Genomic DNA, 26,931 nt, shown 5'->3' on the forward strand with positions numbered 1-26,931 from the left:
CCATGAAACTACAATAAAAATACAGAACATTTTTTTTTTTTTTTTTTTTTTGAGACGGAGTCTCGCTCTGTCGCCCAGGCTGGAGTGCAGTGGCCGGATCTCAGCTCACTGCAAGCTCCGCCTCCCGGGTTTACGCCCTTCTCCTGCCTCAGCCTCCCGAGTAGCTGGGACTACAAGCGCCCGCCACCTCGCCCGGCTAGTTTTTTTGTATTTTTTAGTAGAGACGGGGTTTCACTGGGTTAGCCAGGATGGTCTCGATCTCCTGACCTTGTGATCCGCCCATCTCGGCCTCCCAAAGTACTGGGATTACAGGCTTGAGCCACCGCGCCCGGCCAATACAGAACATTTTTATCAACTCAAAAAGATTCCATGTGCCTCTTTGCTGGCCATCCCTGTCTCTGGCCCTAGCTTCAGGCAACTACTAATCCGAATTTTGTTACTTCACTGTTAGTTTGCACTTCTAGAATTTTATATAAATACAACCATATGATACATAACACTCTTTCATGTCTGGCATCTTTTACTCAAAATGACTGAAATTCAACCTTGCTGTTACATTTATCATTAGTCTGTTCCTTTTTATTGCTGAGTAGTTTTCTAGTTATGGATACACCACATTATGTCTATTCACTTGATGATAAACATGTAGATTGTTTCCACTTTGAGGCTATTGTGAATAAAGGTCTTGTCAACATTCATGTACAAGTCTTTGTTTGAACATAAGTTTTCATTTCATTTGGGTTAAATACTGGAGTGGAATGGTTGGGTTGTATGATAGCTATGTGTTTAACTTTTTAAAAATTTGCCAAAGTATTTTCCAAAGTCTTTGTGCCATTTTACATCCCTACCTGCCACGCATGAGTTCCAGTTGCTCAACATCTTCCAACACTTGGTCCTGTCAATCATTTTAATTTCAGTAATTTTAATGAGTGTGTAGAAGTGTCTCATTATCGGCCGGGCGCGGTGGCTCAAGCCTGTAATCCCAGCACTTTGGGAGGCCGAGACGGGCGGATCACGGGGTCAGGAGATCGAGACCATCCTGGCTAACACAGTGAAACCCCGTCTCTACTAAAAATACAAAAACTAGCCGGGCGAGGTGGCGGGCGCCTGTAGTCCCAGCTACTCGGGAGGCTGAGGCGGGAGAATGGCGCAAACCCGGGAGGCGGAGCTTGCAGTGAGCTGAGATCCGGCCACTGCACTCCAGTCCGGGCGACAGAGCGAGACTCTGCCTCAAAAAAAAAAAAAAAAAAAAAGAAGTGTCTCATTATGGTTTTGATTTGTATTTCCCTGGTGGCTTATGTTGAAATTCTTTCTTGTCCCTATTGACCATTTCATATCTTATTTTATGAATTGTCTCTGTTGAAGTATATTGTCATTTTTATTAAGTTGTCCTTTTACAATTGGGTTATACATTTCTTTACATTTTCAGGAAACAAATCTTTTGTCAGAAATTTATTGCAACTGTTTCTTCCCCTTCTGAGTCTTTCCTTCTCGCCTTCTTAAGTGCTTTCAAAGGACAAGAGTTATTAATTTTGAAAATTACAAATTATGATTTCTGTCTTTTATAGTTCATTATTTATGTGTACTACCTTAAAAATCTTTTTTTTTTTTTTTTGGCCGGTCTCAGTCTTAAATCATGGCTGGGCTTCACGCGCGCACACACACACACTCAGGCTTCAGATTTTGTTGAAAGCTGTGATATCGACACTTTGCACATGTTGCTCAAACTTGGTGATCTCCTCCTTCAGCAAGTCTGTCCCCACCTTGTCCTCCAGCACACACTGAATCTGTAGCTTCCAGATACCGTAGCCCACGGGCATCAGCGTGGAGGTCCCCCAGACCAATCCATCCAGCTGGATGGAGGGCATACAGCCTCCAGCTGGGCCATGTCCATCTCATCATCCCAAGGCTTGACACCGAGCATGATGGAGGAATTGGCCGCCAGTGCAGGCTTCTTGGCCTTCCTCTCCACGTACTGCTGCAGCCGCTCCTCCCGCAGCTGTGCCGCCTTCTTGTCTTCCTCCTCACTGTCGCTGCCAAACATGTCAATGTCATCATCCTCGTCATCCTCTGCTGGTGTGGCTGAATTCTTGGCCTGGTGCTCCACTTGGCGCATGGAAGACATGTGCTGGGTCTGTGGGGCCGTGGCCTGGTAGCCAGGCGAGCTCTTCCCCAGCACGTTCAGCCGCGCCTCCAGCTTGGAGATGATCAGCTGCAGCTCCTGTACCACGCGGCGCAGGCTCTGGTTCTTCACTTTCAGACTGGCGATCCGGACGACGAGCTCGCTGTGGTCTGCGCAGGCGCCGCTGTAGGCCCCTGGGCCTGAGTTTCCGGCCACGGATTTCGGGATATTCTCTCTGGCTCTGGCAATGTCACGGAGGATCACGCTGGCGCCGTTCTCCTGGCCGGAAGCACCGGCCACAGGCCCATTCATCTGCTCCTAGAATCTCCTTTCTGCATGGTCGTATTTGAACTTGTCCAACCAGATCTTCTCATGTGCTAGGAAGTTTGTAGCCATTTTTCTGACGCCAGCCAAGGATGCGGCGGCCAGGGAGGAGGAATCGGTGGTCGTGGTATACCTGAGGAAAGGGTACTACCTTAAAAATATTTTCCTATAGTCCTGGTAAATTTTAAATGATGACTCTGAAAATGATATTTTTAACTTATTTTATGTTTTTTTCTTTAGTTTTTTATTAATTTTGATCAGTTGTATCTTACTAGGAAATCACCCATTTACTGTAGTATTCTCTTCTGATGCCATGGATTGATTCAATATCCATGCCTCCTTTTACTCATTACAAATCTTATATAATTTTGCTCTTATCTCTTTACCTTACTCGGGTTTATGTGAGGTATTCAGTTTACTAAGGTTTTAAAATATTTTCATTTTAGTAGGAAAAGGATGGATTATTTTATAAATTTCATTGCCTGAATAAGTTTAGGTATGGTTTCGGGTGCAATAAGAAAGACATAAAATAGAATGGTTTATGCCAAACATGTTTATTTTTATCACACAGCTAAAGTCTGTAGTTAAGTTGCTGCTACTTTTGAGTCAATAACATCAGGACCAGTGTTGGTGAATCTTTTGGCCTTTCCCCGGTGCTTGAAAGATCACCACTGCTGGCGGCATAATGTACAAGGCAGGAAGAGGGATGGAATTGATGGTAACAGCTAAGTCGGTCTCTTTTCTTAGGAAATAAAGGTTTTCCCAGAATACATCTACCAGTGTTTTGCTTCTCTTGGGCCGAGGCAGGTCATTTGGCCACTACCAGTTTCAGAAGGTAATGAGGTTACAGCACTATACACAATAGCAAAGACATGGAATCAACCTAAATGCTCATCAATAGTAGACTGTATAAAGAAAATGTGGTACATATACATCATGGAATACTATGCAGTCATTAAACAGAATGAGATCATGTCCTTTGCAGGGATATGGATGGAGCTGACGGCCATTATCCTTAGCAAACTAATGTAGGAACAGAAAACCAAACATCACATATTCTCACTTATAACCAAACACCACATGTTCTCACTTATGAATGGGAGCTAAGTGATGAGAACACATGGACACATAACAGGGAAACAACACACACTGGGGTCTATTGGAGAGTGAAGAGTGGGAGGAAGGAGAGGATCAGGAAAAATAACTGATGGGTTCTGGGTGATGAAATAATCTGTACAACAAGCCCCCATGATATGGGTTTACCTGTGTAACAAACCTGCACATGTACCACTGAACTTAAAAGTTAAATTAAAAAAAAAAAGATAAAGTAGACCAGGCGCGGTGGCTCACGCCTATAATCCCAGCACTTTGAGAGGCCGAGGCGGGTAGATCACGAGGTCAAGAGATCGAGACTATCCTGGCCAACATGGTGAAATCCCTTCGCTACTAAAACTACAAAAAATTAGACGGGCGTGGTGGCGGGTGCCTGTAGTCCCAGTTACTTGGGAGGCTGAGGCAGGAGAATCACTTGAACCCGGGAGGCGTAGGTTGCAGTGAGCCGAGATTGCGCCACTGCACTCCAGCCTGGCGACAGATTGAGACTCTGTCTCACAAAAAACAACAACAACAACAACAAAAGATAAAGTAAGCAGTGAGAGAGGAGTTTGGGGATTGCATGCTGGTTCAGCAAAGCAACATTTTCCAAAAATTTCCCAAAAGATACACAAACTCTCCAGAAGACCACTTTAAAATATTATATGTGAAGCTTAAGTCTTAAGATTAAAAATTCAGCAGCTGTAAAAGAATACACATTTAAACATGTAGCAGATAAAATTATGTGAATGGGATAATATCATATGCAAAGTCGAGACAAGCAATAGATGTTTTTTAAAAAAGGAGTTACTCCTTTTAACATAAAAAGCTGTTTTAAGTTAATAAGATAAACAATCCAAAAAGAGAAATGTATACACAAATGCTTTATAAAGGCAATTTACAGAATAGTAAATTCAAATGGCCAAGACACATTTAGAGGCCTATTAATATACAAATTATAATTAGTTATCACTTGGAACTTGTAAAATTTCTCAGGGTTAAAGAGTAACTGTAGCTGGGCACAGTGGCTCATGCCTGTAATCCCAGCACTTTGGGAGGCCAAGGCAGGTGGATCATTTGAGGTCAGGAGTTTGAGACCATCCTGGCCAACATCCATCTCTACTAAAAATACAAAAATTAGCTGGAAGTGGTGGCAGGCACCTGTAATTCCAGCCACTTGGGAAGCTGAGGCATGAGAATCGCTTGAACCCAGGAGGCAGAGGTTGCAGTGAGCCAAAATTGCACCTCTGCACTCCAGTCTGGGCGATAAAGCAAGACTCGGTCTCAAAAAACAAAAAAAGAGTAACAGCTACTTTTAGTAGGGGGAAAGAGGTACATTTATACACTAGTACTGGAAACATAAAAAGCTACAGTCTTGGGACAAAGAAATCTGGCAACATCTGTTAAAATAAAATAACACATACCATTTGATCAGTCCCATTCCTACAAGCAGATGCTATAGAAAAAAATAATCTCCAGTAGGTTAGGGCATGACTGTCCTTGTCCAATAATCTCTCAAGTATAGTTATAAAAGATTATTTCTCCTAATGAAAAAAATGTGAATAACCAATGGCAATATGGTCAAAATATTATGGTATGTCCACACCATGGAGTCTTTTCAGCTAGCTAAAAATCGTTAAGTGTAAAAGGTGCAAAAATGAGTATACAATCCCTCTTATGTATGACAGTGAAATCACATACACTAATATATGATACAGATGACATATTAATGTGACTGTGATTGTGAATATAGAGAAAAATATCAAGTTGATTAGCATTATCTGTTGACAGACTGTTGGAGTGGCTGGAAATGCTATGAATGGAAGTACAAAAATCAAGAAGACATAAAATACATTATAAAAGTTAGTTAGGTCAGGCATGGTGGCTCATGCCGGTAATCTCAGCACTTTGGGAGGCTAGGCAGGAGGACTGCTTGAGGCTAGGAGTTTGAGATGGACCTGGGAAACACAGCAAGACCTCATCTCTACAAAAACTAGAAAAATTAGCAGGTGTGGTGGCGTGTACCTGTACTCCCAGCTACTCAACAGGCTAAGGCAGGAGGATCACTTGAGCCTGGGGGTCGAGGCTGCAGTGAGCCAGGATTGTGCCACTGGACTCCCACCTGGGTGCCTGGGCAACAGATTGAAACAGTCTCTAAAGTAAATAAAGTCACATTTATGCCATGTTATATGTGTATGTAACTATTTTAATAAAAAGAAAGGCAAGTGTTTTATGGTCTGTTTTTCTCCACTGGTTTGAGACATAGGCTTAAAGTTAAATCAGTAAACAAAATGAATTATATTTGTTGTGAAATCTTCTATAGGAAGACCTTTTCCAATGTATCAAATAGAGCTGCTTCTCTACTTGAATGTTATGGCGTTTAATAAAATGATGTATTCTTACAAAATGTATTTTTATCAATTACTTGTCTGGTATACAGTAAGGTGTGACTCATGGACAAAGATTTTTCCACATACAATATATAAGGTACAATAATCACAGGGCTTCTCTGTAGTATGAGTAATTTAAAACTCGTTCTGACTTCTGTGAAAAGGCTTTCTCACTTTCAAGAAATACAGTTTCACTCATGTGTAAACACTGAAGAATACTAAAAACTGATTTCTCTGTGAAGCTGCTCCCACATTTGCTCTTAACGTTGTCTCCTTCTGGTAGAAACTTTCTGATAAATTCCAGGTGAAGTGTTTTCCAGTTAGTGTTCTTATAGACTTTGTTCTGCAAATGGTGTTTTGAATGTATAATGGGATTTGAATTATTATTTTTTTCTCATATGTGAATTTAGTATGTTCAGGTCACTAACTTTTTGGTGGAAGACTTCCTAGTCATCATATTCATAAAGTTTCTCTCCAGCATTAATTTTCTGATATATAATGAAGTATGACTTGTAAGGAAAATCCTACCCACATTTAGTACAAACAGAAAATTGTTATCCCCTATGAATTATCTGATGCATAAGTAAATGTTTGAGTGTATGTTTTCTTTTATTTTCTGAATACACAGTATGATTCACTTTTTAAAAATTAATTTAAAATGCATTTTTGGCTAGGTGCAGTGGCTCACATCTGTAATCCCAGTACTTTGGGAGGCCAAGGTGGGAGGACTGCTTGAAGCCAGGAGTTTGAGACCAGCTTGGGGAACAAAGCAAAGTGAGGCCTCATCTCTCCAAAAAAAAAAAAAAAAAGGGCCGGGCACGGCGGCTCACACCTATAATCCTAGCACTTTGGGAGGCTGAGGCAGGTGGATCACCTGAGGTCAGGAGTTCGAGACCAGCCTGACCAACATGGTGAAACCCTGTCTCTACTAAAAATACAAAAAAAATTAGCAGGGTGTAGTGGTGTATGCCTATAGTCCCAGCTACTTGGGAGGCTGAGGCAGGAGAATCGCCTGAACCCGGGAGGCAGAGAGGTTGCAGTGAGCCAAGGGTGCACCATTGCACTCCAGTCTGGACAACAAGAACGGAAACTCTGTCTCAAGAAAAACAAAAAAAAAGCCAGGTGTACTTACAAATGCCTGTGGCCTGAGCTACTTGGAAGGATAAGGCAGGAGGGTTGCTTGAGCCAAGGAGTTCAAGGCTGCAGTGAACTATGATCATACCACTGAACTCTACCTGGGGCGACAGAGTGAGACCCTGTCACTAAAAAAAAAAGTTAAAATTAATAAAATAGAATAAAATGCATTTTTATTAAAATATTTAAACTGTCAAACTGTCTTAAAATAGTTTGTTGTAAATACAAATGAACTATAATGGCGTGCTGGCATAAAAAGATACAGCTGGCCGAGTCATGCCTGTAATCCCAGAACTTTGAGAGGATGAAGTGGGTGGATCACTTCATCCAACATGAAGGCCAGCCTGGCCAGCATGGCGAAACCCTGTCTCTCTTAAAAATACAAAAATTCGCTGGGCGTGGTGGTGCATGCCTGTAATCCCAGCTACTTGGGAGGCTGAGGCATGAGAATCGCTCGAACCTAGGAGGTGGAGGTTGCAGTGAGCCAAGATTGCGTGCCATTGCACTCCAGCCTGGGTGACAAGAGCAAGACTCTGTCTCAAAAAAAAAAAAGAAGAAGAGATATGAACCTATAGTGTTCTCCCTAGTAAAGTCTATATTCCACATGTCTCCAATCTATACTGACCTTTGAATTCTACTTAACATTTAGCTCTCCCAATTCACTCAGTTTTCCATCATTTATTCCTCAATCAGTCCACAAGTGCCCCTTGAGATGCAAGAAATCCCACAAAAGAAAGTCTTTCTTTCTTCTACAGATTAGTACTTTGTTGACAAAAGGTCAAGTAGCTCTTTTATAGTTTTTTATTTTTCTTGGGAGTGTAACATTCTATTTTTAAAAATGTGCTTGAGAATAAAGGTTAAGAATCACTATCTCGGTAATCCTCCTAAGTTAATTTTTCAAACCCTGGACTCTATACCGGTCTTCATTAACCCCATTTTCTATTAATTATACAAAGGAAAAACCATAGTATTAAAAAAGACATCTGAGAAGCTTTTAGTGAATCTCTTCCATTTGCTAAATTTGGCAGCCACCAAAATAAAATTTGAAACCACCAGAGGTAATTTTCTCTTATGTATCAAAGTTTGTAAAGGTTTTAACAAATGAGTGAATCCCTTAAGACTTTTAGCAACAAAAGGTTGGAATAAAGTAATGCTGCACATCTAAGCATTTTCATTAACAAGTCAGTAATTTTGGAAAGTAAGAAAATATATTTTTGGTCTTGGTACTTCTTAAATATAAATAGCTATCTCAACGAATTGAAAACGTCTGCCAGTGGCAGAGTAAGTGGTACACATTAGTACTTCCTTTGAGAACTAAAAAAGGTGGATGAAAATATTAAACACATTTAATTTTCTGAAGGCATAAAGAAAGCTACCATGGCAATGAGAAATTGCAGGAATAAAATTGGAGATAAGACATAATGTCTGAAATTTGGGACATAATATCTGAAACTGTTTATTCCCAAGAGGTATTTGCTAATTCTGAAGGCAAATACTGGGCAAGAGAGGCTGGAGAGAATTTTTGACAAATTCAAGTGACCGAAGAAGAAATACTAGGATTCAAGTCTTTCCAAAGAGGAGGGGCCTGATGTACCTCCCAAACTCCTAAGTCCTTAAAGTATCCTAGAAATAAGGTTTATATGTTCACATTCTGAACATATAATAAGATGAGTCTTCCAGAGACTCAAGCCCAGTTTCAAATAATCTTAATACATGACTGGATAAAGGCAATCAGGGATTACTACTGATCCTAGCCTAAGAAGCTATGTTAGAAGCTATGGCAAATCCTCTCTGGAAGAAGATATTATCCAGACCATCTTATTACCTCTACAATTTTAATATATATTGTCTGGCAAGTGATACAAAAATCACCATATGAGGACATAGGACATCACCAAAACTCAAGAAAAATAACCGTTAGAAAACAGGCCAACAGGAGATCTAGGTAATAAGGCTATCCCTAAAAGAAACAGAGAAAGAGAATGAGGCAGATGCATAATTTGAATAGATAATAGCTAGGAATTTCCCCAAATGCACGTGTGCGCACGCGCGCACACACACACACACACACACACACACACACGCACCCCCCAAAACCACTAAGCCACAGATTTAAAAAATATTATAAACCCCAAGGAAGATAAATACACCTAGGCATATCAATGTGCAACTGTTAAAAAACAAAGGCAAATAGATAAATTTCAAAGGAGACAGAAAAGCAGATTGCCTGCAAAGGTAATTATATAAAGCTTACTTCTCAATAAAATGATAAAAGACAGACCAAAATAAAATATCATCAAAATACTAATAGAAAACAACTTTCAACTTAGAATTCTATATTCAGTAAAAGTATCCTTCAAATATGAAGGCAAAATAAAACACTGCCAACAAACAAAGAACAATTTGTCACCAGCAAACTCACAGTAAAATTAATACTAAAGGGTGTTCTTCAGTAACAAGCAAAATAATTCTAGAGGAAAACTTACAGGACAGGAAAAATAAAACAGTAATTAAAATGATAAATATGTGGGTTAATTTAAATGGCTATTGACTTAAATAATGACTGGCTATGTTCACCACATACAGAGTCCAGATATACAACATCAATACCATATGAGAGACAAATAAATGAAATTAATGTTATAACTTCTCCCCTTGTCCAGAAATGTTGTTAGTACTAATTTACATTAGCTTTTAATCTGTATGTGCATTATATTAGTATCTGACATAGTACATTTAAGGCAAAAATTACTAGAGATAAAAATAAACATCTAGTAATGATAATGTGTCAATTAACAAGGAAGATTATAACAATTCTAAATTGTATGTAAAATCAAAAACAAAATATATAAAGCAAAAATAAGTAGCTCTAAAGGAGACAAATTCACAATTATTTGTAAAATCACAACACACTTCTTTTAGTATTTGATAGAAGAAAAATAGTCTACTCAAATACAGAGAATTTGAAAAACAAAATTAAGATTAGTTTGTAGAGATTGTGAGGAGATAAAAGGAGAAGTCTTCCAAATGTTCAACTACATTTTATCTTCTAAGTGAATGGTAATCTAGCAAGTAACAAACATGTAGAGAATGTACTAACAAAATTAGTGGGAAAAATTTTAGGATTTGATATCCATTTTCTTAATTTGTCCTATTTTTCAAACAGGAGTTGGTAACAACAACATCAAAAAAGTGCAGGTTTCTGTGGTCAAAGCTGAGGATCTAAAGTGCTGCTATCTAGATCTGGGTCCCTGTAGCTAATTTCCATGATCTTAGTGCTAGTTCTAAGGTAATAAGTAGTTAGGGCACTGTTGCTTACATCACTGGGGAAATAGACTTTTGAGAAATAGGCAAAGAGCAATTTCAGACCTCTTGGCTAACTTCTGCCCCAGCATACACTAACAGATATAATAATAAATAATGGCGACTTCCCAAAGAAAATTTAAAAAAAGTAGAGTCCTTCCTTTCTGTCTTTAGTGTTTGCACAAAAACTGCTGATTCATTTTCATTATAGACCTGAACTGCCCTCCTTTTGCCTTGATCTCAGTGTCCTTAGGCTGCTTAGACAATGTAAAATTATCTCATCACTCTACTCATTAATGAATTTTTTGGGGTCAATATTGAATAGTTTTGGTACCCAGAACATGAAAAACTCAACAGCCCTGGATTGATAAAACTGTTTGCTCAAAAAGTGAAACAAGAAAGACTGCAAATCATCTCCTTGCACATTTACTATTATTTGCAGGAGCTTGACAATACCAGTATCAAATAACCAAAGATGACCACTATACAATGCTTAACACTCTCAAAAGTGTCTCCCCATAAGCGTAACTGCACATCGGCTATATGATCCAGATGTTCATAATTCTAACTAGATAGAAGAAAGTTGGCCTTGGTCACCTCCTGAGTCCCCACACCATAATTGTGGCATTGAGCACTCTACTTCCCCAGTGTCAGATTTCTGAGGCATACTGAGTTGTGGCTTCCAGTTTAAGGCTTTCTTCAAGTCACTGCACTTACAGGGTTTCTGTTTAGTATGAATTTTCTGGTATTTAATAAAATTTGATCTGATGGTGAAGGCCTTTCCACACTCAGCACATATATATGGTTTCTCTCCTGTGTGAATTCGATGATGCTCATGGAGTTGTGATTTCTTAATGAAAGACTTCCCACAGTCACTGCATTCATAGGGTTTCTCTCCAGTATGAATTCTCCTGTGTCTATTTAAGTGTGACTTCTGGATGAAGGATTTCCCACATTCAGTACAAATATAGGGTTTCTCTCCGGTATGAATTCTCTGATGCATAATTAGTGTTGATTTTCTTGCAAAGGCTTTCCCACATTCACTGCACTCATAATGTGGGATTATACTCCAGTATGGGATTGCTGATGTATGTGGAGACCTGACTTCCGAGTGAAGGCTTTCCCACAGTCACTACATTTATAAGGTTTCTCTCCAGTGTGAATTTTCTGGTGTGTAAAAAGATTTGATCTGTCAGTAAAAGCCTTTCCACACTCAGCACATCTATAGGGTTTCTCTCCTGTGTGAATCTGCTGATGTACGTGGAGTTGTGATTTCTTAGTGAAGGATTTCCCACAGATACTGCATTCATAGGGTTTCTCTCCAGTATGAATTCTCTCATGTGTAATAAAATGGGATTTGTGGAAGAAGGCCTTACCACATTCAGTGCAAACATATGGTTTTTCCCCTCTATGAATTCTCTGGTGCATACTTAGTGTTGACTTCTGAATGAAGGCTTTCCCACATTCACTGCATTCGTAATGTCTCTCTCCAGTATGACACTTCCGATGTATCCTGAGCCGTGACTTCCAGGTGAATGATTTTTCAGTCACTGCATTTATAAGGTTTCTCTCCAGTATGAATTTTTTGGTGCTTAATGAGATTTGACCTGTCAGTAAAGGCCTTACCACATACAGTACATATATAGGGTCTTTCTCCTGTATGGATTTTCTGGTGTATAATGAGATTTGTCTCGTGAGTGAAGACCTTCCCACATTCTGAACATATAAAGGGATTCTCTCCTGTGTGAATTCGCTGATGCACATGGAGTTGTGATTTTTTAATAAAGGATTTCCCACAGTCACTGCATTCATAGGGTTTTTCTCCAGTATGAATTCTTTCATGTGTGATAAAATGTGACTTCCAGATAAAGGCCTTCCCACATTCAGTACATACATAAGGTTTTTCTACTGTATGGATTTTCTGATGCATACTTAGTGTTGATTTCCTTGTGAAAGCTTTTCCACATTCAGTACATTCAAAGTGTTTCTCTCCAGTATGAATTTTTTTATGTATATTACGTTTGAATTCTGACAGAGGTTTTTCTCACATTCACTGTACTCACAGGGTTTTTCTCCAGAATGAATTCTCTGGCATCTGAACAGATCTGACTTCTGGATAAAGGCTCTTCCATAGTCACTGCATTTATAGTAATTCCCCTCAGGAGTTTTCTGACGGTTTGACTTGAGGGAAAAATCCTTCTCATATTCAGTGCATATTCCTGCATAAACCCTCTGACGGCCATCAAGCTGGGACTTCTGAGTGAAGACTGCCTCACATTCATGGCATTCATGCTGCTTTTCTTCAGTACAAATGCTCTCATGTGTAAAGGCATGTGACTTCGGGGAGAAAACATTTACATAGAGAACAAATAGAGGCTGTCTCTAGTATGAATTTTCTGATGTTGAATGAGAGCTTGCTTATGATGCAGAGATTTCCTACACTGATTACATTCACAAGCAGTCACTTCTGTATGAGAATTCATATGAGTGAAAATATCACCATCTCCAATAGTCTTATCAGAATTTTCTGTTGCATTGTTTCTATTATATAAAGTTATAATGGGCTCCAAATTCTTTCCAAATGAGTTACAGTTATGGAGTCTTTTTCTTGAGGAAACCAGGTGTGTGTTTACATGAACTATTTCCCCAACGTCCTTATATTCATATACCCTGTCGTTAGCTAGTGTTTTCTTGTTAGTGAAGGCAACATGACTTAAAGGTTTGTTCTGGTTTTCTCCACATTTTCTTGTGTGTTCATCATCTTTCCACAATTCTTCTAAAATGGAATATGGGTCATCTCTTTTGAAGAGATTAATATTAATCTCAGACTGGAAAGAAACTTCTTCAGACATTCTCTGTTGTAAAGGTCCAAAACCAATGTCCCCATCTAAAAAAGAAAGAAAAGATAAGACTGACAAAAAGAACAATGAACAGAAAATAAGGCCAGGTGCGGTGTCTCATGCCTATAATCCCAGCACTTTGGGAGGCTGAGGTGGGCAGATCACTTGAGGCCAGGAGTTCGAGACCAGCCTGGCCAACATAAGAAAACTCTGTCTCTGCTAAAAACACTAAAAATATTGTCTCTGCTAAAAATTAGCCAGGCATGGTGGCACATGTTTGTAATCCCAGCTGCTCAAGTGGCTGAGGCAAGAAATGGCTTGAAGGCAGAGGTTGCAGTGAGCTGAAATTGCAGTACTGCACTCTACTCTGGGTGACAGAGCAAGACTCTGTCTCCAAAATAAATAAATAAATAAATAAAAATACAATAGACCTTTGATTCAGGCCGGGTGCAGTGGCTCACGCCTGTAATCCCAGCACTTTGGGAGGCCAAAGCAGGCAGATCACCTGAGGTTGGGAGTTCGAGACCAGCCTGACCAACATGGAGAAACCCCATCTCTACTAAAAATACAAAATTAACCAGGCATGGTGGTGCATGCCTGTAATCCCAGCTACTTGGGAGGCCAAGGCAGGAGAATCACTTGAACCCAGGAGGCAGAAGTTGTGGTGAGCCGAGATCTCGCCATTGCACTCCAGCCTGGGCAACAAGAGTGAAACTCCACCTCCAAAAACAAACAAAAACAGTTGATTCAAGGCAAACAGAGAAATGAGAGAAGCGATATAAATATAACAAATGTACATAAGTATTTTAAATATATATATAGGTATAATAACTCATTTGTGTATAATATGTAATACAATGATATAGAGTAATAACATTAATACAGTTATGATATGATAAACAGTATCATTTAGATGTGCTGTTCTAAGTTCTATATTAATTCACTTAAGCTTTATCACAGCCAGGTATAGTGATTCATGCCTGTCATCCCAGCACTGTAGGAGGCTGAGATGAAAGGATTGCTTGAGTGCAAGAGTTTGAGACCTGCCTGGACAACATAGTGAGACCCCCATCTCTACAGAAAAAAAAAAAAAATAGCTGGGCCTAGTGATACATGCCTATAGTCCCAGCTACTCAGGAGGCTGAAGCAGGAGGATCACTTGAGCCCAGGTGTTTGAAGCTGCAGTGAGCTCTGATTGCACCATTACACTCCAGCCTGGGTGACAGAGTGGGACCTTGTCTCTCTCTCTTTTTTTTTTTTTCTTTTTTAAGACAGAGTCTCACTCTGTTGCTCAGGCTAGAGTGTAATGGCATGATCAGAGCTCACTGCAACCTCCACCTCCTGAGTTCAAGGGATTCTCATGCCTTAGCCTCATGAGTGGCTGAAACTACAGGCATGTGCCACCAGGCCTGGCTAATTTTTGTATTTTTAGTAGAGACAGGGATTCACCATGTTGGCCAGGCTGGTCTTGAACTCCTTACCTCAAGTATCTGTCCACCTTGGCCTCCCAAAGTGTTGGGATTACAGGCATGAGCCAGCAGGCCAAGCCGAGACCCTGTCTCTTAAAAACAAAAACAAAAAGCACTTTATCGCAACCCTTTGCTGTTGGTATTATTATTGCTTCTAGTTTACAGATGAGGACACTGAGCCATAGAAGAGTTCTTATCCTTAATCTGTAAATCCTTACAATCTTCCTGTTTGCTCTTTTCCCTATGATCCACTGTGCCCTAAATACCAATGTGTTTGTGTTTATAGTAAAATTACAATATCTTAGTATTCCTAACTTGGCCAAACAGTAAAATTTATATACATTTGTTAGATTTATATAGCCTCTCTCATTTCTCTGTGTTTGCCTTGAATCAACTCTATGTAACAATTGGTCTATTTTCTTTTGAGATGGAGCCTCACTCTATCACCCAGGCTGGAGTGGCTGGAGTGCAATGGCACGATCTCGGCTCACTGCAACCTCCACCTCCCGGGTTCAAGCAATTCTCCTGCCTTAGCCACATGAGTAGCTAGGACTACAGGCATGTGCCACCATACATGTATTTGTAAAAATACAAATTTTTGTATTTTTGGTAGAGATGGGGTTTCACCATATTGGCCAGGGTGGTCTCAAACTCCTGACCTCAAGTGATCTGCCCGCCTCAGCCTCCCAAAGTGCTGGGATTACAGGTGTGAGCCACCATGTCTGGCCTATGGTTGAATTCTTCATCCCTGGTTTGGGGTACTGATGTGATAAATGCATCTGATAGAAGACATAACAGGAAAGAACCAGACATCAGAGGAGGAGACTGAAAGCTGTTCATCAAACCTGTGCCTTTCCTTCACAATATTAAGCTTGTAGCCAAGCACCTGGCTGCCTCACAATACTAGGTTTGTCCAGCTTCATTTGTCACTAGGTGGGACTGAGTAACTCTTTTTCACTAATCAGTGGGAGTGATAAAGCCAATGTCTTAAGAAAGTGGGTTTGTCTCCCACAAACCTCTTCTTTTCCCACCAGTATATTCTAACTTGGCAGCACCCAGTTCTACAAAGCTGGCAATGCCCTAGGGCAGGGGTCAGAACACTGAAGCCCTTGGGCCAAATCCAGGCCTCTACCCAAAAGCTAACAATGGCTTTTACATTTTTAAATGTTAAAAAAATTAATAGAAAGAAGAATACTACTTCACAACATGTGAAAATTATATGAAATTCAAATTTCAGTGTCCATAAAGTTTTTATTGGAACACAGCCACACCCATTCATTGATGCATTGCCTATAGCTGCTTTGGGGCTACAACTGCAGAAATGAGTCGTTGTGACAGCAGCCATATGGTCCACAGAGCCTATTCACTTTTGTGCCTTTACAAAAAATTTGTCAGCCCTTGCCCTAGGGGATGGTGGTACAATGACTTTCTAGAAACTTTCTTCCTGAACGGCCATGGAAACAGAGTTGCCCAGTGTTATGGCCACAGAAAAGGGACTAACACACATCTATCCATTAGTCACTGCAGTCTATTTTATCAATGAACCCAAACATGCAGTCTTTTCATTTTCTCCATTTAAGCTTCCTTTTTCTGATCTTTTGTTTCTATTCAAAATTCATTGTTCTTCATTAATCATTTGGGGTTCTCTGCTTTAAACGCTAATTTCAAATTTCACCACAACTCCAGAGAGGCTCTCTTTTAACTTAAAAACAAACAACAAAAAGATACTTTGAACCACTCATATTTATATTTGAATTGGCATAGACGTGCATGTTAACAAATGTGTAATGCACAAAGATTGAAATTTTCAAGATTTCATGCAGTTACCCTCTCTTTCGAATTAGTTTTTCTAGCCCTTTGAATTGTTCCTAGAAGAAAAATTTTAAAGTCTTTCTGAAATAGAGCAAAACGACCTCCTCTTCTTATAACACAAATTCAGGAGTTTAATTTCACTATTTTCTACAGAAACTTTGCTTTTTAATGTACAAGGGTAAAATACTCAGTTATCACATAATTTAATGTAGGTTTCTCTGAATAGGTCCAATTCAAGGAGTAAGTGAAAGCTGAGCACAAAATATGTGTATTATTATTATTATTATTATTATTATTATTATTATTATTATTGAGATGGAGTCTCACTCTGTCACCCAGGCTGGAGTGCAGTGGCACGATCTCAGCTCACTGCAAGCTCCGCCTCCTGGGTTCACGCCATTCTCCCGCCTCAGCGTCCTGAGTAGCTGGGACTTCAGGCGCCTGCCACTATGTCTGGCTAATTTTTTTTTCTTTTTTTGTATTTTTAGTAGAGACGGGGTTTCACCATGTTAGCCAGGATGGTCTCGATCTCCTGACCTTGTGATCTGCCTGCCTGGGCCTCCCAAAGTGCTGGGATTACAGGCATGAGCCCCCACGCCAAGCCTTTTTTTGTTTTGTTTTTTGAGACGGAGTGTCGTTCTTGTCACCCAGGCTGGAGTGCCATGGCGTCATCTCGGCTCACTGCAACCTCCACCTCCTGGGTTCAAGTGATTCTCCTGCCTCAGCCTCCTGAGTAGCTGGGATTACAGGCGCCTGCCACCTTGCCTGGCTAATTTTCGCACTTTTAGTAGAGATGGGGTTTCGCCATGTTGGCCATATTGGTCTCAAACTCCTGACCTCAGGTGGTCCACCCACCTCGGCTTCCCAAAGTGCTGGGATTACAGGCATGAACCACTGTGCCCAGCCAAAATACATGTATTATTTGAATACACAGATAGATAACATAATAATCAAAGGGCTCAGTGAAGAGGGAGAATGAAAGAATAACATGGGGTAGAAATGGTTATAGAAAACAGGCACAAATGTGAATTGCAGATAGGAGGCCATATTCTTTCTCTAGCTTACAAACCTACTGAGAGGAGAATCTGTCACATGTTAGATATTAAGTAGTAACTTTAGTTTTGTTCCATGTAGCTATGACAGGATGAACACAGCACACAATGTTTTAAGTAGTGAAATCTATCAGCAGCATCTGAGATGAAATAGTGAAAAAGAAAAAATGGGATTATCACAAACAGGATTAGAATAATTGAGACATGAGAAAATATAGACATGGTTGTAGGTGATATGACTGGGAGGTAAGAAAGAGGCTTTTCTAAATGAGAAAAATAGCTAGAAAAGCAGAATCAATTATCTGAGAGATGGATTAGAGGGAAAAGTAAAAAACTCCAAGATAACATTTTGAATCATCTGAGAAGATAGATTAGAGGGAAAAGTAAAAAACCCAAGAGAAGATGCCAACAATTTGAAAGGCAAGCCACCTGCTTTTGGCATGCTACATTGTATCTTGTCTTCCTTCACACAAACAGCCAGACCCTTATATGCAGACAGTATTGGTCTTTCCCCTGAGTGCTGTATACAACAGGGCCAACGCCTGACTGAGACACACAAATAACAGTTTTAGAGTAAAAGTTGTTCCCATGAGCCACTTATCACTCAGAGCTTATGCTGCAGCTGAGATACATAATCTGAGACACAGATAGGTCTGGGCTGAGACACATGGCCCTGGGCAACTTTAAGGAGGACCCAAAGCCCTTACACCTGCCTCTAAATGTCCATAATAACTTCTAATGTAGGCTAGTTATGTATAGGACAGAGGCAAAGTGCATACTTGCCAGCAGGTAGTATAACCAGTTGGGAAGAGAAGAAAGACCCCTGTGGGGGTGATTATTACCTTGACATCCTGCTCACTGCCCCAGCTGTAAATGACCTGCAAGGAGAAATGGACCCCACCCCAAACTTGGTTCAGATGCCAAGAGTGATGATGAGAGGGTATAAAAAGACTCATTACTCACATAATGAGTCACAGTAAGAGGGTATAAAAAGACTCATTACTCACATAATGAGGCTTTCTGGGGACAGCTCCAAGCAGGTCCAGATGGGGCTAGAGTGAGCAAGGAAAGGACTGTCTTAGGGTTTAGAGCGGGGGTGGTGGGGCTAGGCTAACTATTCCCTTATGTAGTTGGAATTTCCCAGCACCAATGGAGGGAATACATGGGCTTTTTTCTCAGTTTGTCCAGGTGTGGGGAGAAAAAGAGAGAGGGGTGAGGCTTAGAAAATGTCAGCAGTTGAGGCTGGGCACGGTGGCTCACGCCTGTAATCCCAGCACTTTGGGAGGCCGAGGCGAGCGGATCACGAGGTCAGGAGATCGAGACCATCCTGGCTAACACGGCGAAACCCTGTATCTACTAAAAATACAAAAAATTAGCCGGGCGTGGTGGCAGGCACCTGTAGTCCCAGCTACTCGGGAGGCTGAGGCAGGAGAATGGCGTGCACCCAGGAGGCGGAGGTTGCAGTGAGCCGAGATTGCACTACTGCAGTCCAGGCTGGGCAACAGAGCGAGACTCTGTATAAAAAAAAAAAAAGAAAATGTCAGCAGTTGAACATCAAAAATGCAGGATACAATCTGGCCATTGCACTCTAGCCTGGGCAACAGAGCAAGACTCCGTCTCAAAAAAAAAAAAAAGAAAAAAAGAAAAAAAAATGAAGGATACAGAATGAGATGTTCAAAGTATTTTATTAGGAAATACAAATTAAATAATAATTAGAAATTAAAACCCATCAGATTAGCCAAATTATTAAAAATTTGGATAACACTAGGTATGGATAGGGATGTGGGAAACCTAATAACCTTGTACAAAGTTCCAGGGACTACAGAGTGACACAGCCAATCTGGAAAACAATGTGCTTATATCTCATCATATAAGCAATCCCACTCCTCTTCCTTAAGAAAGTCTCATTTCTGGCCGGGCGCGGTGGCTCACGCCTGTAATCCCAGCACTTTGGGAGGCCGAGGCGGGCAGATCACGAGGTCAGTAGATTGAGACCATCCTGGCGAACACGGTGAAACCCCATCTCTACTAAAAATACAAAAAATTAGCTGGGCGTGGTGGCGGGCACCTGTAGTCCCAGCTACTTGGGAGGCTGAGGCAGGAGAATGGTATGAACCCGGGAGGCGGAGCTTGCAGTGAGCTGAGATTGCGCCACTGCACTCCAGCCTGGGGGTCAGAGTAAGACTCCATCTCAGAAAAAAAAAAGGGAAAAAAAAAGAAGAAATTCTCATTTCCAATAAGAATAATTCATGAAGAAACATATTGCGGTACTGTTTGTAGTAGCTGAAAAGCTGGACAAGTAAAATGTGACATATATGTGCACTACAGAATGATATGTAGAAATTAGAAAAATGCATTGCAACATGGACCAATTTGAGAAAAAAAACTGAGTAGGATATATAATACAGTACCTTTTCTACAAATTAGCAATGCCAGCAACTCAGATTTTACAAATATCCCACAAATTTAAGGATAAATGGCAAAACATGTCAACTATATTAGAACAGTTGCCTCTTGGAAGGATAAAAATGAGTATGGAGACTGATGATTAAAAAGAATAAATAAAATAAGAGGAGAGCCTTAAATACACTGATGATGATATTGACTAAAAACTAAGGCTATAATTATTAACTTAATCTGTACAGGATATACCTGTACATGAGATTAAAAAAACTTTTTGTAAGATATGAAAATAAATAAATTAGAAAGATCAAGTCAGTGTTGTGTTGCACTAGCCAAGTAGGAATAAAATGTCAATGGTACCCTCAAAATCAACAGTTAGAGAAGAGGCATGGGGGGACTTCAGATAAGCCCATCTCTAGATGACAATTCTTAGGGGAAAGAGACAAAATGAGAAGAAACAGCAGGAACTGAAGCTGTAATGCACAGTAATTTTTTAAGAAGGTAGATCTATGAGTATTTGAATGCATAAGGAAATGATCTAAGACCCTGATGGAGGTAGAAAGAATAAACCTTTTCTAGGGAAAGAGAGAAAAAAGCAAGAAAGCAGGAGCCTAGAAAGAAAACTTCTACAGATAACACTACTGAACCACATGCTTAAAAATGGCAAAGGTGGCAAGTTTTATATTATGTGTACTTTACCCCCATTTTTTTTAAAAAAAGAAAAGTAGAAGACCAGTGGAAGGCGCCCAGGTAAGACAGTGACCCTGACTGGGGAAAGGCATGAGGATTCCTAAAAGGTTGCACTTAAGTAGGCCTCAGCCCCACCAACAATGTCCTGGTTACTCTCCCAACTTCCTTTCCCTCTGCCACTTCCTTCTGCTAGAAGAGAGCATTGCTGGAGTGCCTGCACAGTGGTGTGTTGTCACCTCCATCTGTCTGCCACACCACCCTCAAGTGCCGCTCTCCTGCTTTATCTCCTTTGTGAGATCTCCTTTCTGTTTTCCTCCTGAACCACTGGGGCTTCTCCTCTTCCCTTTCTTATGCAAACTCGTGATTGTCACTGCTTCTTCTAGCTGGTCCCCAGATTTAAGTCTCCAGAATAAACCTCTGTGCTGAGCTGAAAATGAGCTCCAACCACCTACAGACATCTCCTCTTGAAGGCTCATAGACAGGACACCTGAAACTCAGCATGTGCATGTGGCTTCAGCTCTCCTCACTGTATTCATCATGTCTTCTTTTTATTTTTTGCTGTATTTTGATGCCTTGACATACTGGGATCTTGCTGATACTGGAGGCATTGTCCCTCCGAGGGTCACACATATCCTGGAGATACCAAACAACTCATCCTAGAGCACACCTTTCAATTGCAAACCTATCAACTCATAGCCCCACCACCTCCTCTATCAGGCTCTTACTCGGGACCACTATTCCCCTGCCATAATCACCCAGGGCCAACTACAAGACAACGAGGGATTGCCCAGTGCCCCAGAGCCCACTGAAATGATTCAAACCAGTGAATCCTAAGCCTGCTTACTCCGCCTCACCTGTTCCTTCCCTCAAAACTCATAATATGGTTTCCTTCCCTCAAAAACCATGAGACTATGGACTCTTGCCCATAGTCCCCATCCTCCCTCTGCCTCCGGATAGACCCTGGTGCTTCTCAGGCATCCTCCCCTGGTGTGGCATCCTCCCTCCTCTTGGGATATACAAGTATATCATGCTCTTTTTTTTTTTTTTTTTTTTTTGAGACGGAGTCTCGCTCTGTCGCCCAGGCTGGAGTGCAGTGGCCAGATCTCAGCTCACTGCAAGCTCCGCATCCCAGGTTTAAGCCATTCTCCTGCCTCAGCCTCCCGAGTAGCTGGGGCTACAGGCACCCGCCACCTCGCCCGGCTTTTTGTATTTTTTAGTAGAGACGGCGTTTCACCGTCTTAGCCAGGAGGGTCTCGATCTCCTGACCTCGTGATCCGCCCGTCTCGGCCTCCCAAAGTGCTGGGATTACAGGCTTGAGCCACCGCGCCCGACCCAAGCTCTTTTTTTTTTTTTTTTTTTTTTTTTGAGGCGGAGTCTCGTTCTGTCGCCCGGTCTGGAGTGCAGTGGCCAGATCTCAGCTCACTGCAAGCTCCGCCTCCCGGGTTTACGCCATTCTCCTGCCTCAGCCTCCCGAGTAGCTGGGACTACAGGCGCCCGCCACCTCGCCCGGCTAGTTTTTGTATTTTTAGTAGAGACGGGGTTTCACCATGTTAGCCAGGATGGTCTCGATCTCCTGACCTCGTGATCCGCCCGTCTCGGCCTCCCCCCAAGCTCTTTTTAATGGCAATTATCTTCTGATCTGTTGGCCTTACCATATCTGAATAGTAATAAAACTATGTTTTAAAACCTCCTCATCAGTTCCTCCTCCTCCTATAATGCCTTTTTCCACAAATGGCAGTTGTAAGAGCTATCTAGAGTCATCCTCTGTCACCTTTTGTAATTTGTACCATTTCTGCCTTTTTAGTCTCTCTCATGTGCTCCTCCTTTCTCTATCTACTGCAACTGTCTAGATCCAGGTTCTAAGCATCTTTCACCTGGATTGCCAATTCTAAAAATAATTAATGAGGAATTAAGCTACAATTCCCCCCACATGACTCAATATTATTATGATCTTAGTTAAGATTTTATAATTTAAATGACTGTTGGAAAGTTAGAAAGTACTTTGTGAATCCTGTATGCCCTGAAAAGCACAGGTTTAAAAAATATTCTTCCAAAGGATAAGTTTGCAGCTTCCAGTGCACTTACACCCAACAGATTAATTCAAAATCCCTGCTCCCTCTTAAAACTCCAGAAAAATGACGGTAATGAAATGTTTTTAAAAGTATAGCCTGAGGCCAGGCGCGGTGGCTCACGCCTGTAATCCCAGCACTTTGGGAGGCCGAGGTGGGTGGATCACGAGGTCAGGAGATCCAGACCATCCTGGCTAACACGGTGAAACCCCGCCTCTACTAAAAAAATACAAAACATTAGCCGGGCATGGTGGCGGGCGCCTGTAGCCCCAGCTACTTGGGAGGTTGAGGCAGGAGAATGGCGTGAACCCGGGAGGCGGAGCTTGCAGTGAGCCGAGATCGCACCACTGCACTCCAGTCTGGACAACAGAGCGAGACTCTTTCTCAAAAAAAAAAGGAAAAAAAAGTATAGAATGAAAGGCAAAGAGAATAGAAGATGTCAGTGGAAGTGCCGTGTCCACAAATTTGGTGGGAAAAGGGTGATAGAGCATCAGGGAAAACTCAGCCTTAAATGCCCTAGAGAATGATGTCCATAGAGAGCACCCTGAGTCCCACAGCAGAAACCTAAAGGTTAGGACTAGGGCTCCAAGTGCCTTAGAAAGCAGGGTTGAGTAGCGTGGCCAGAGTGGGATTCATCAAGTCCTGGGAAGGAAAAATTAGGTTCACATCCTAGGGAAAGTGAATCAGAGAGGCTTTTCTTTGGACATTCAACACAGCAGCAAGGAGGGAGACACATCGTTCTGAAAATTGGGAGTTAATTGCAAATTTGTTTTCCACATAGTGAGACTACTCCCCAGTCCCTACTCTTCACTTGGCATAAATAACCTAACATTCCAGTGTTTTCAATGTGTAGCCTCTTATTTTGGATGTTTTTACAAAATATGTACTATTTTTGAATGCATGTATTGCATAACTCATTATGTTCCTTACTCTTTTTTTTTTGTTCAAAGGGCTATTCATATTGCTTTGTTTACATCTAGACAGTTTCTTCCAACTGTTTTGCAATACCATATGTAGGCATGCACATTTTCAGAACACAGACAACCAGGTTAGCATCACCTCTGCTCTACTGTGAGCAACACTATAATGAACCTATTCTTCTATGTCCCCTGACAGAACTGTGTGAGAATTTTTTGGAGTATCTGTCTGGAAGTGAAACTGCTGGGTCACTAGGTACACACATGCATAATACAATTAGGTACTAGCACGTTGCTCTGTAGAACTGCCAGAGTACCTAAGGTTCCTATATTCCACATCACTACCATCCTGCCCATTCTCCACCTTTCTAATTTTTGCCAGTCTAAAATAATATATCATTATTGTTTAAATTTGCATCTTTGGTGTTAACTAAAAGATTTAAATGTCTCTTCATATGCTTTTGGCCTCTTGGGTTTCTTCTCCTATGAACTATCTTTTGTTTCGATATTTGTTTTTTTTCTTTTCTTTTCCTTTTTTTTTTTTTTTTTTTTTTTGTAGCAGGGTCTCACTCTGTCACCCAAGCTGCAGTGCAAAGACATGATCACAGCTCACTGCAGCCTTGACCTCAGGTGATCTTCCCACCTCAGCCTCCCAAACAGCTGGGACTATAGGTATGCACCACTACACTCGGTTATTTTCTGTATTTTTAGTAGAGGTGGGGTTTCACCGTGTTGTGCAGGCTGGTCTTGAACTCCTGGGCTCAAGTGATCCTCCCACCTTGGCCTTCCAAAGTGCTGGGATTATAGGCATCAGCCAGTGCCCCTGGCCTGTTTTTTGCGTATTTTGACTTGTTGAAGTTTCTTGTATGTGTAGGTATTGGCCCTTTGTCAATTTCAGACATTGTAAATAACTTCTCTCAGTCTGTTAACTTCATCCTTAATTTTGTTGTGAGCAAAACCATCTTTTTCTTTTTATCTTATGCTATAACATTTTGAGGTTTTAAGAAGTCCCTTCCCACATTTTTTAAATTAACTTTACAGTTGTACTGTTCACATTTAGCTGTTTAATCCGTATAGAATTCACCTTTGTAAGTGATGTGAAGTAGGAATCATTGTAAGTGATGTGAGGTAGGAATCAATTTTAGTTTTCTTCATATTTCTGCCAACACCTTTTACCCAACACCATTTACCAAATTATCAGTTTTTCCCACTGATTTAGAGTGTCTTTTATTTTACCTTGAGTACCCACGTATACATATGTCTTTCTGTGATCTTCCTATTCTTCCTAGTGGCTTTGCTTGACTGTTGTTACGTCAACATCTTAGCATTTGGCCAAAGTTCATTTGACTTTACCTTGACCCAAGATTAAATAACTGAACACCTATCTGGTATCTCATGAATTTGTGCGTGATATTTTAGACTAAAACCTAATCAATACAATAACATTAAGCCATAACAAAGACATTCAGATTTTTTATTGAAATATGCTATAGATTACATATAGTAAAATACATAGGCCTTAACTGCACAGCTTGATAACTTTCTAGACATGTATAGATCCTTTTAACCCATACCCCAATCAATATAGAGAATATTTTCAGCATCCCAGAAGGCTATAGCCATATTCTTACCCTCAATATAACCATCATTCTGACATCTGTCACTGTAGGTTGGTTTTGTCTATTCTTGACTTTCACATACATGGCTCATACAATTTTCAGCCTTTCATTTCTGACTTCTTTCATTTATCAATAAGTCTGTGATATTTATCCATGTTAGTGCATAAAGCAATAGTTTATTTTTTTTGCCACTGCTTGATTGTATAAGTATACTAAAATGTCCTTATACAGTCTCCTATTGAGACACACTACTGTTGATAGGCAGTTTGGGGATTTTATGACTAAACTGCTATGAACACACCTATTGGAGAACATAAGCCCTCCTTTCCTATTTCATGCAATGTGTGAATGTTCAGCTTTAGTAGATGCTATCAATGGATTTTTGATTCAGATATTCTCAATATCCAGATAAATATAGGTAACTATTTTAAATGTAACCAGGACTGAAAATTTTCTTTAAGTGCATTGTGAGTGGAAATATAAGTGTATATTTTTATTGTAAGAGTAAAAGCACTTGATTTATGAATAAAAACTATTATAAAGAACTTTAAAATAGTTAAATAAATAAGGAAATCAATTGACAGCTAAGGAGAACGTTAAGAGACAGCACATCTACCAGAAAATTTTAGGAAAAACTTTTTCATAATTTGAGGCAAAAATGTTTATAAATATGCAAAATAAACAACAAATTATATTGAGTCTTATCCTTAGAGATTATTTAGTGTACAAGCACCATAACATTAAACAAAGTAACCATTGGGAAATAAATTTATCTAGGTTAACCTGCTAAGAAATAAATCTTACAGGAAAAAAAATATTTGCAAAACATTTACAACTTGTGAAAGTGAATTAAAAACAGACCGTCAACTTTACAACCTTAAAATTTTATGAAGAGAAAAACTCCAAAATCATTTTTAACAATGCTATATATAATCAACTTCACTTTAACATGAAAATGCAGATTATGCTTCTTTGGCAGAAATACTATATAAGTGATGTTGTGTTCTTTCTAGCACATCACATCACATCAGGAGGCATATAATGTTGGTTTGTATCATTAGTCATGGTGGTAACTTTGATCACTTAAGATGTCATCCACCAGGTTTCTTCCCTATGAAGTTATTATTTTTTCCCTTTATAATGAATAAGTACTTTATGGAGAGATTCTTTGAAGCTATGTGTATATCTATGTCTCATCAAACTGTCACTCACTAGTTTCTTTGTTCTTCACTGTGCAGGGCACAGGAAAAAACTCATAAGTCTTCCAAAGTGAGAAAGCTGCAGCCCCAGAGGGCAGCCACCCTCACATGACTCGACATGCTGAAGGGGGGCAAACTTCTTGTCTTAATCTTGATACTGGGAGACAGAAAGAAAATTCTCTTAGCATATGTAAACACGAATGGCCTTAACTAGGGTTTTGGTTGGGTTGGGTTTGCTTTTGGGAAAGGTGGTAACATGGAGCAAATTGACATATTACATGTGGTCTCAAAAAAACCCAGGCTGAGAAATTAAAGTTGTTCCAGGATGGTAGTGTCCTCAGGCAATTGGCAGTAGCTAATCATCTATGGTGGAAAACAAACTTAAACTAGACCTATCAGAATTCCTATAGACAAAACTCCAAGGTAAGCTCACATTCAAAAGCATAAATCACCCAAGGAAACAAAGTATCATGAATTTCTCAACCATAACAATATT

The 26,931-nt window shown here is 40.4% G+C and overlaps 1 protein-coding gene and 1 pseudogene across 1 annotated transcript; both read right to left on the reverse strand.

Annotated features, from left to right (window-relative positions):
• Positions 1–1,676: 1,676 nt before the first annotated feature.
• On the reverse strand, positions 1,677–2,518 carry LOC104662447 (annotated as a pseudogene).
• An 8,026-nt stretch (positions 2,519–10,544) lies between these two features.
• On the reverse strand, positions 10,545–26,555 carry LOC104680503 (zinc finger protein 484). Its single transcript, XM_030937493.1, is given in 7 exon segments — positions 10,545–11,425; positions 11,428–11,911; positions 11,913–12,384; positions 12,387–12,728; positions 12,731–13,252; positions 15,691–15,754; positions 26,544–26,555. Coding segments are annotated over 7 exon segments (2,388 nt in total). The 3' UTR covers positions 10,545–10,933.
• Positions 26,556–26,931: the final 376 nt, after the last annotated feature.

The sequence above is a fragment of the Rhinopithecus roxellana genome, chromosome 9 (genome assembly GCF_007565055.1).
Source record: "Rhinopithecus roxellana isolate Shanxi Qingling chromosome 9, ASM756505v1, whole genome shotgun sequence".
Lineage (NCBI taxonomy): Eukaryota > Metazoa > Chordata > Mammalia > Primates > Cercopithecidae > Rhinopithecus > Rhinopithecus roxellana.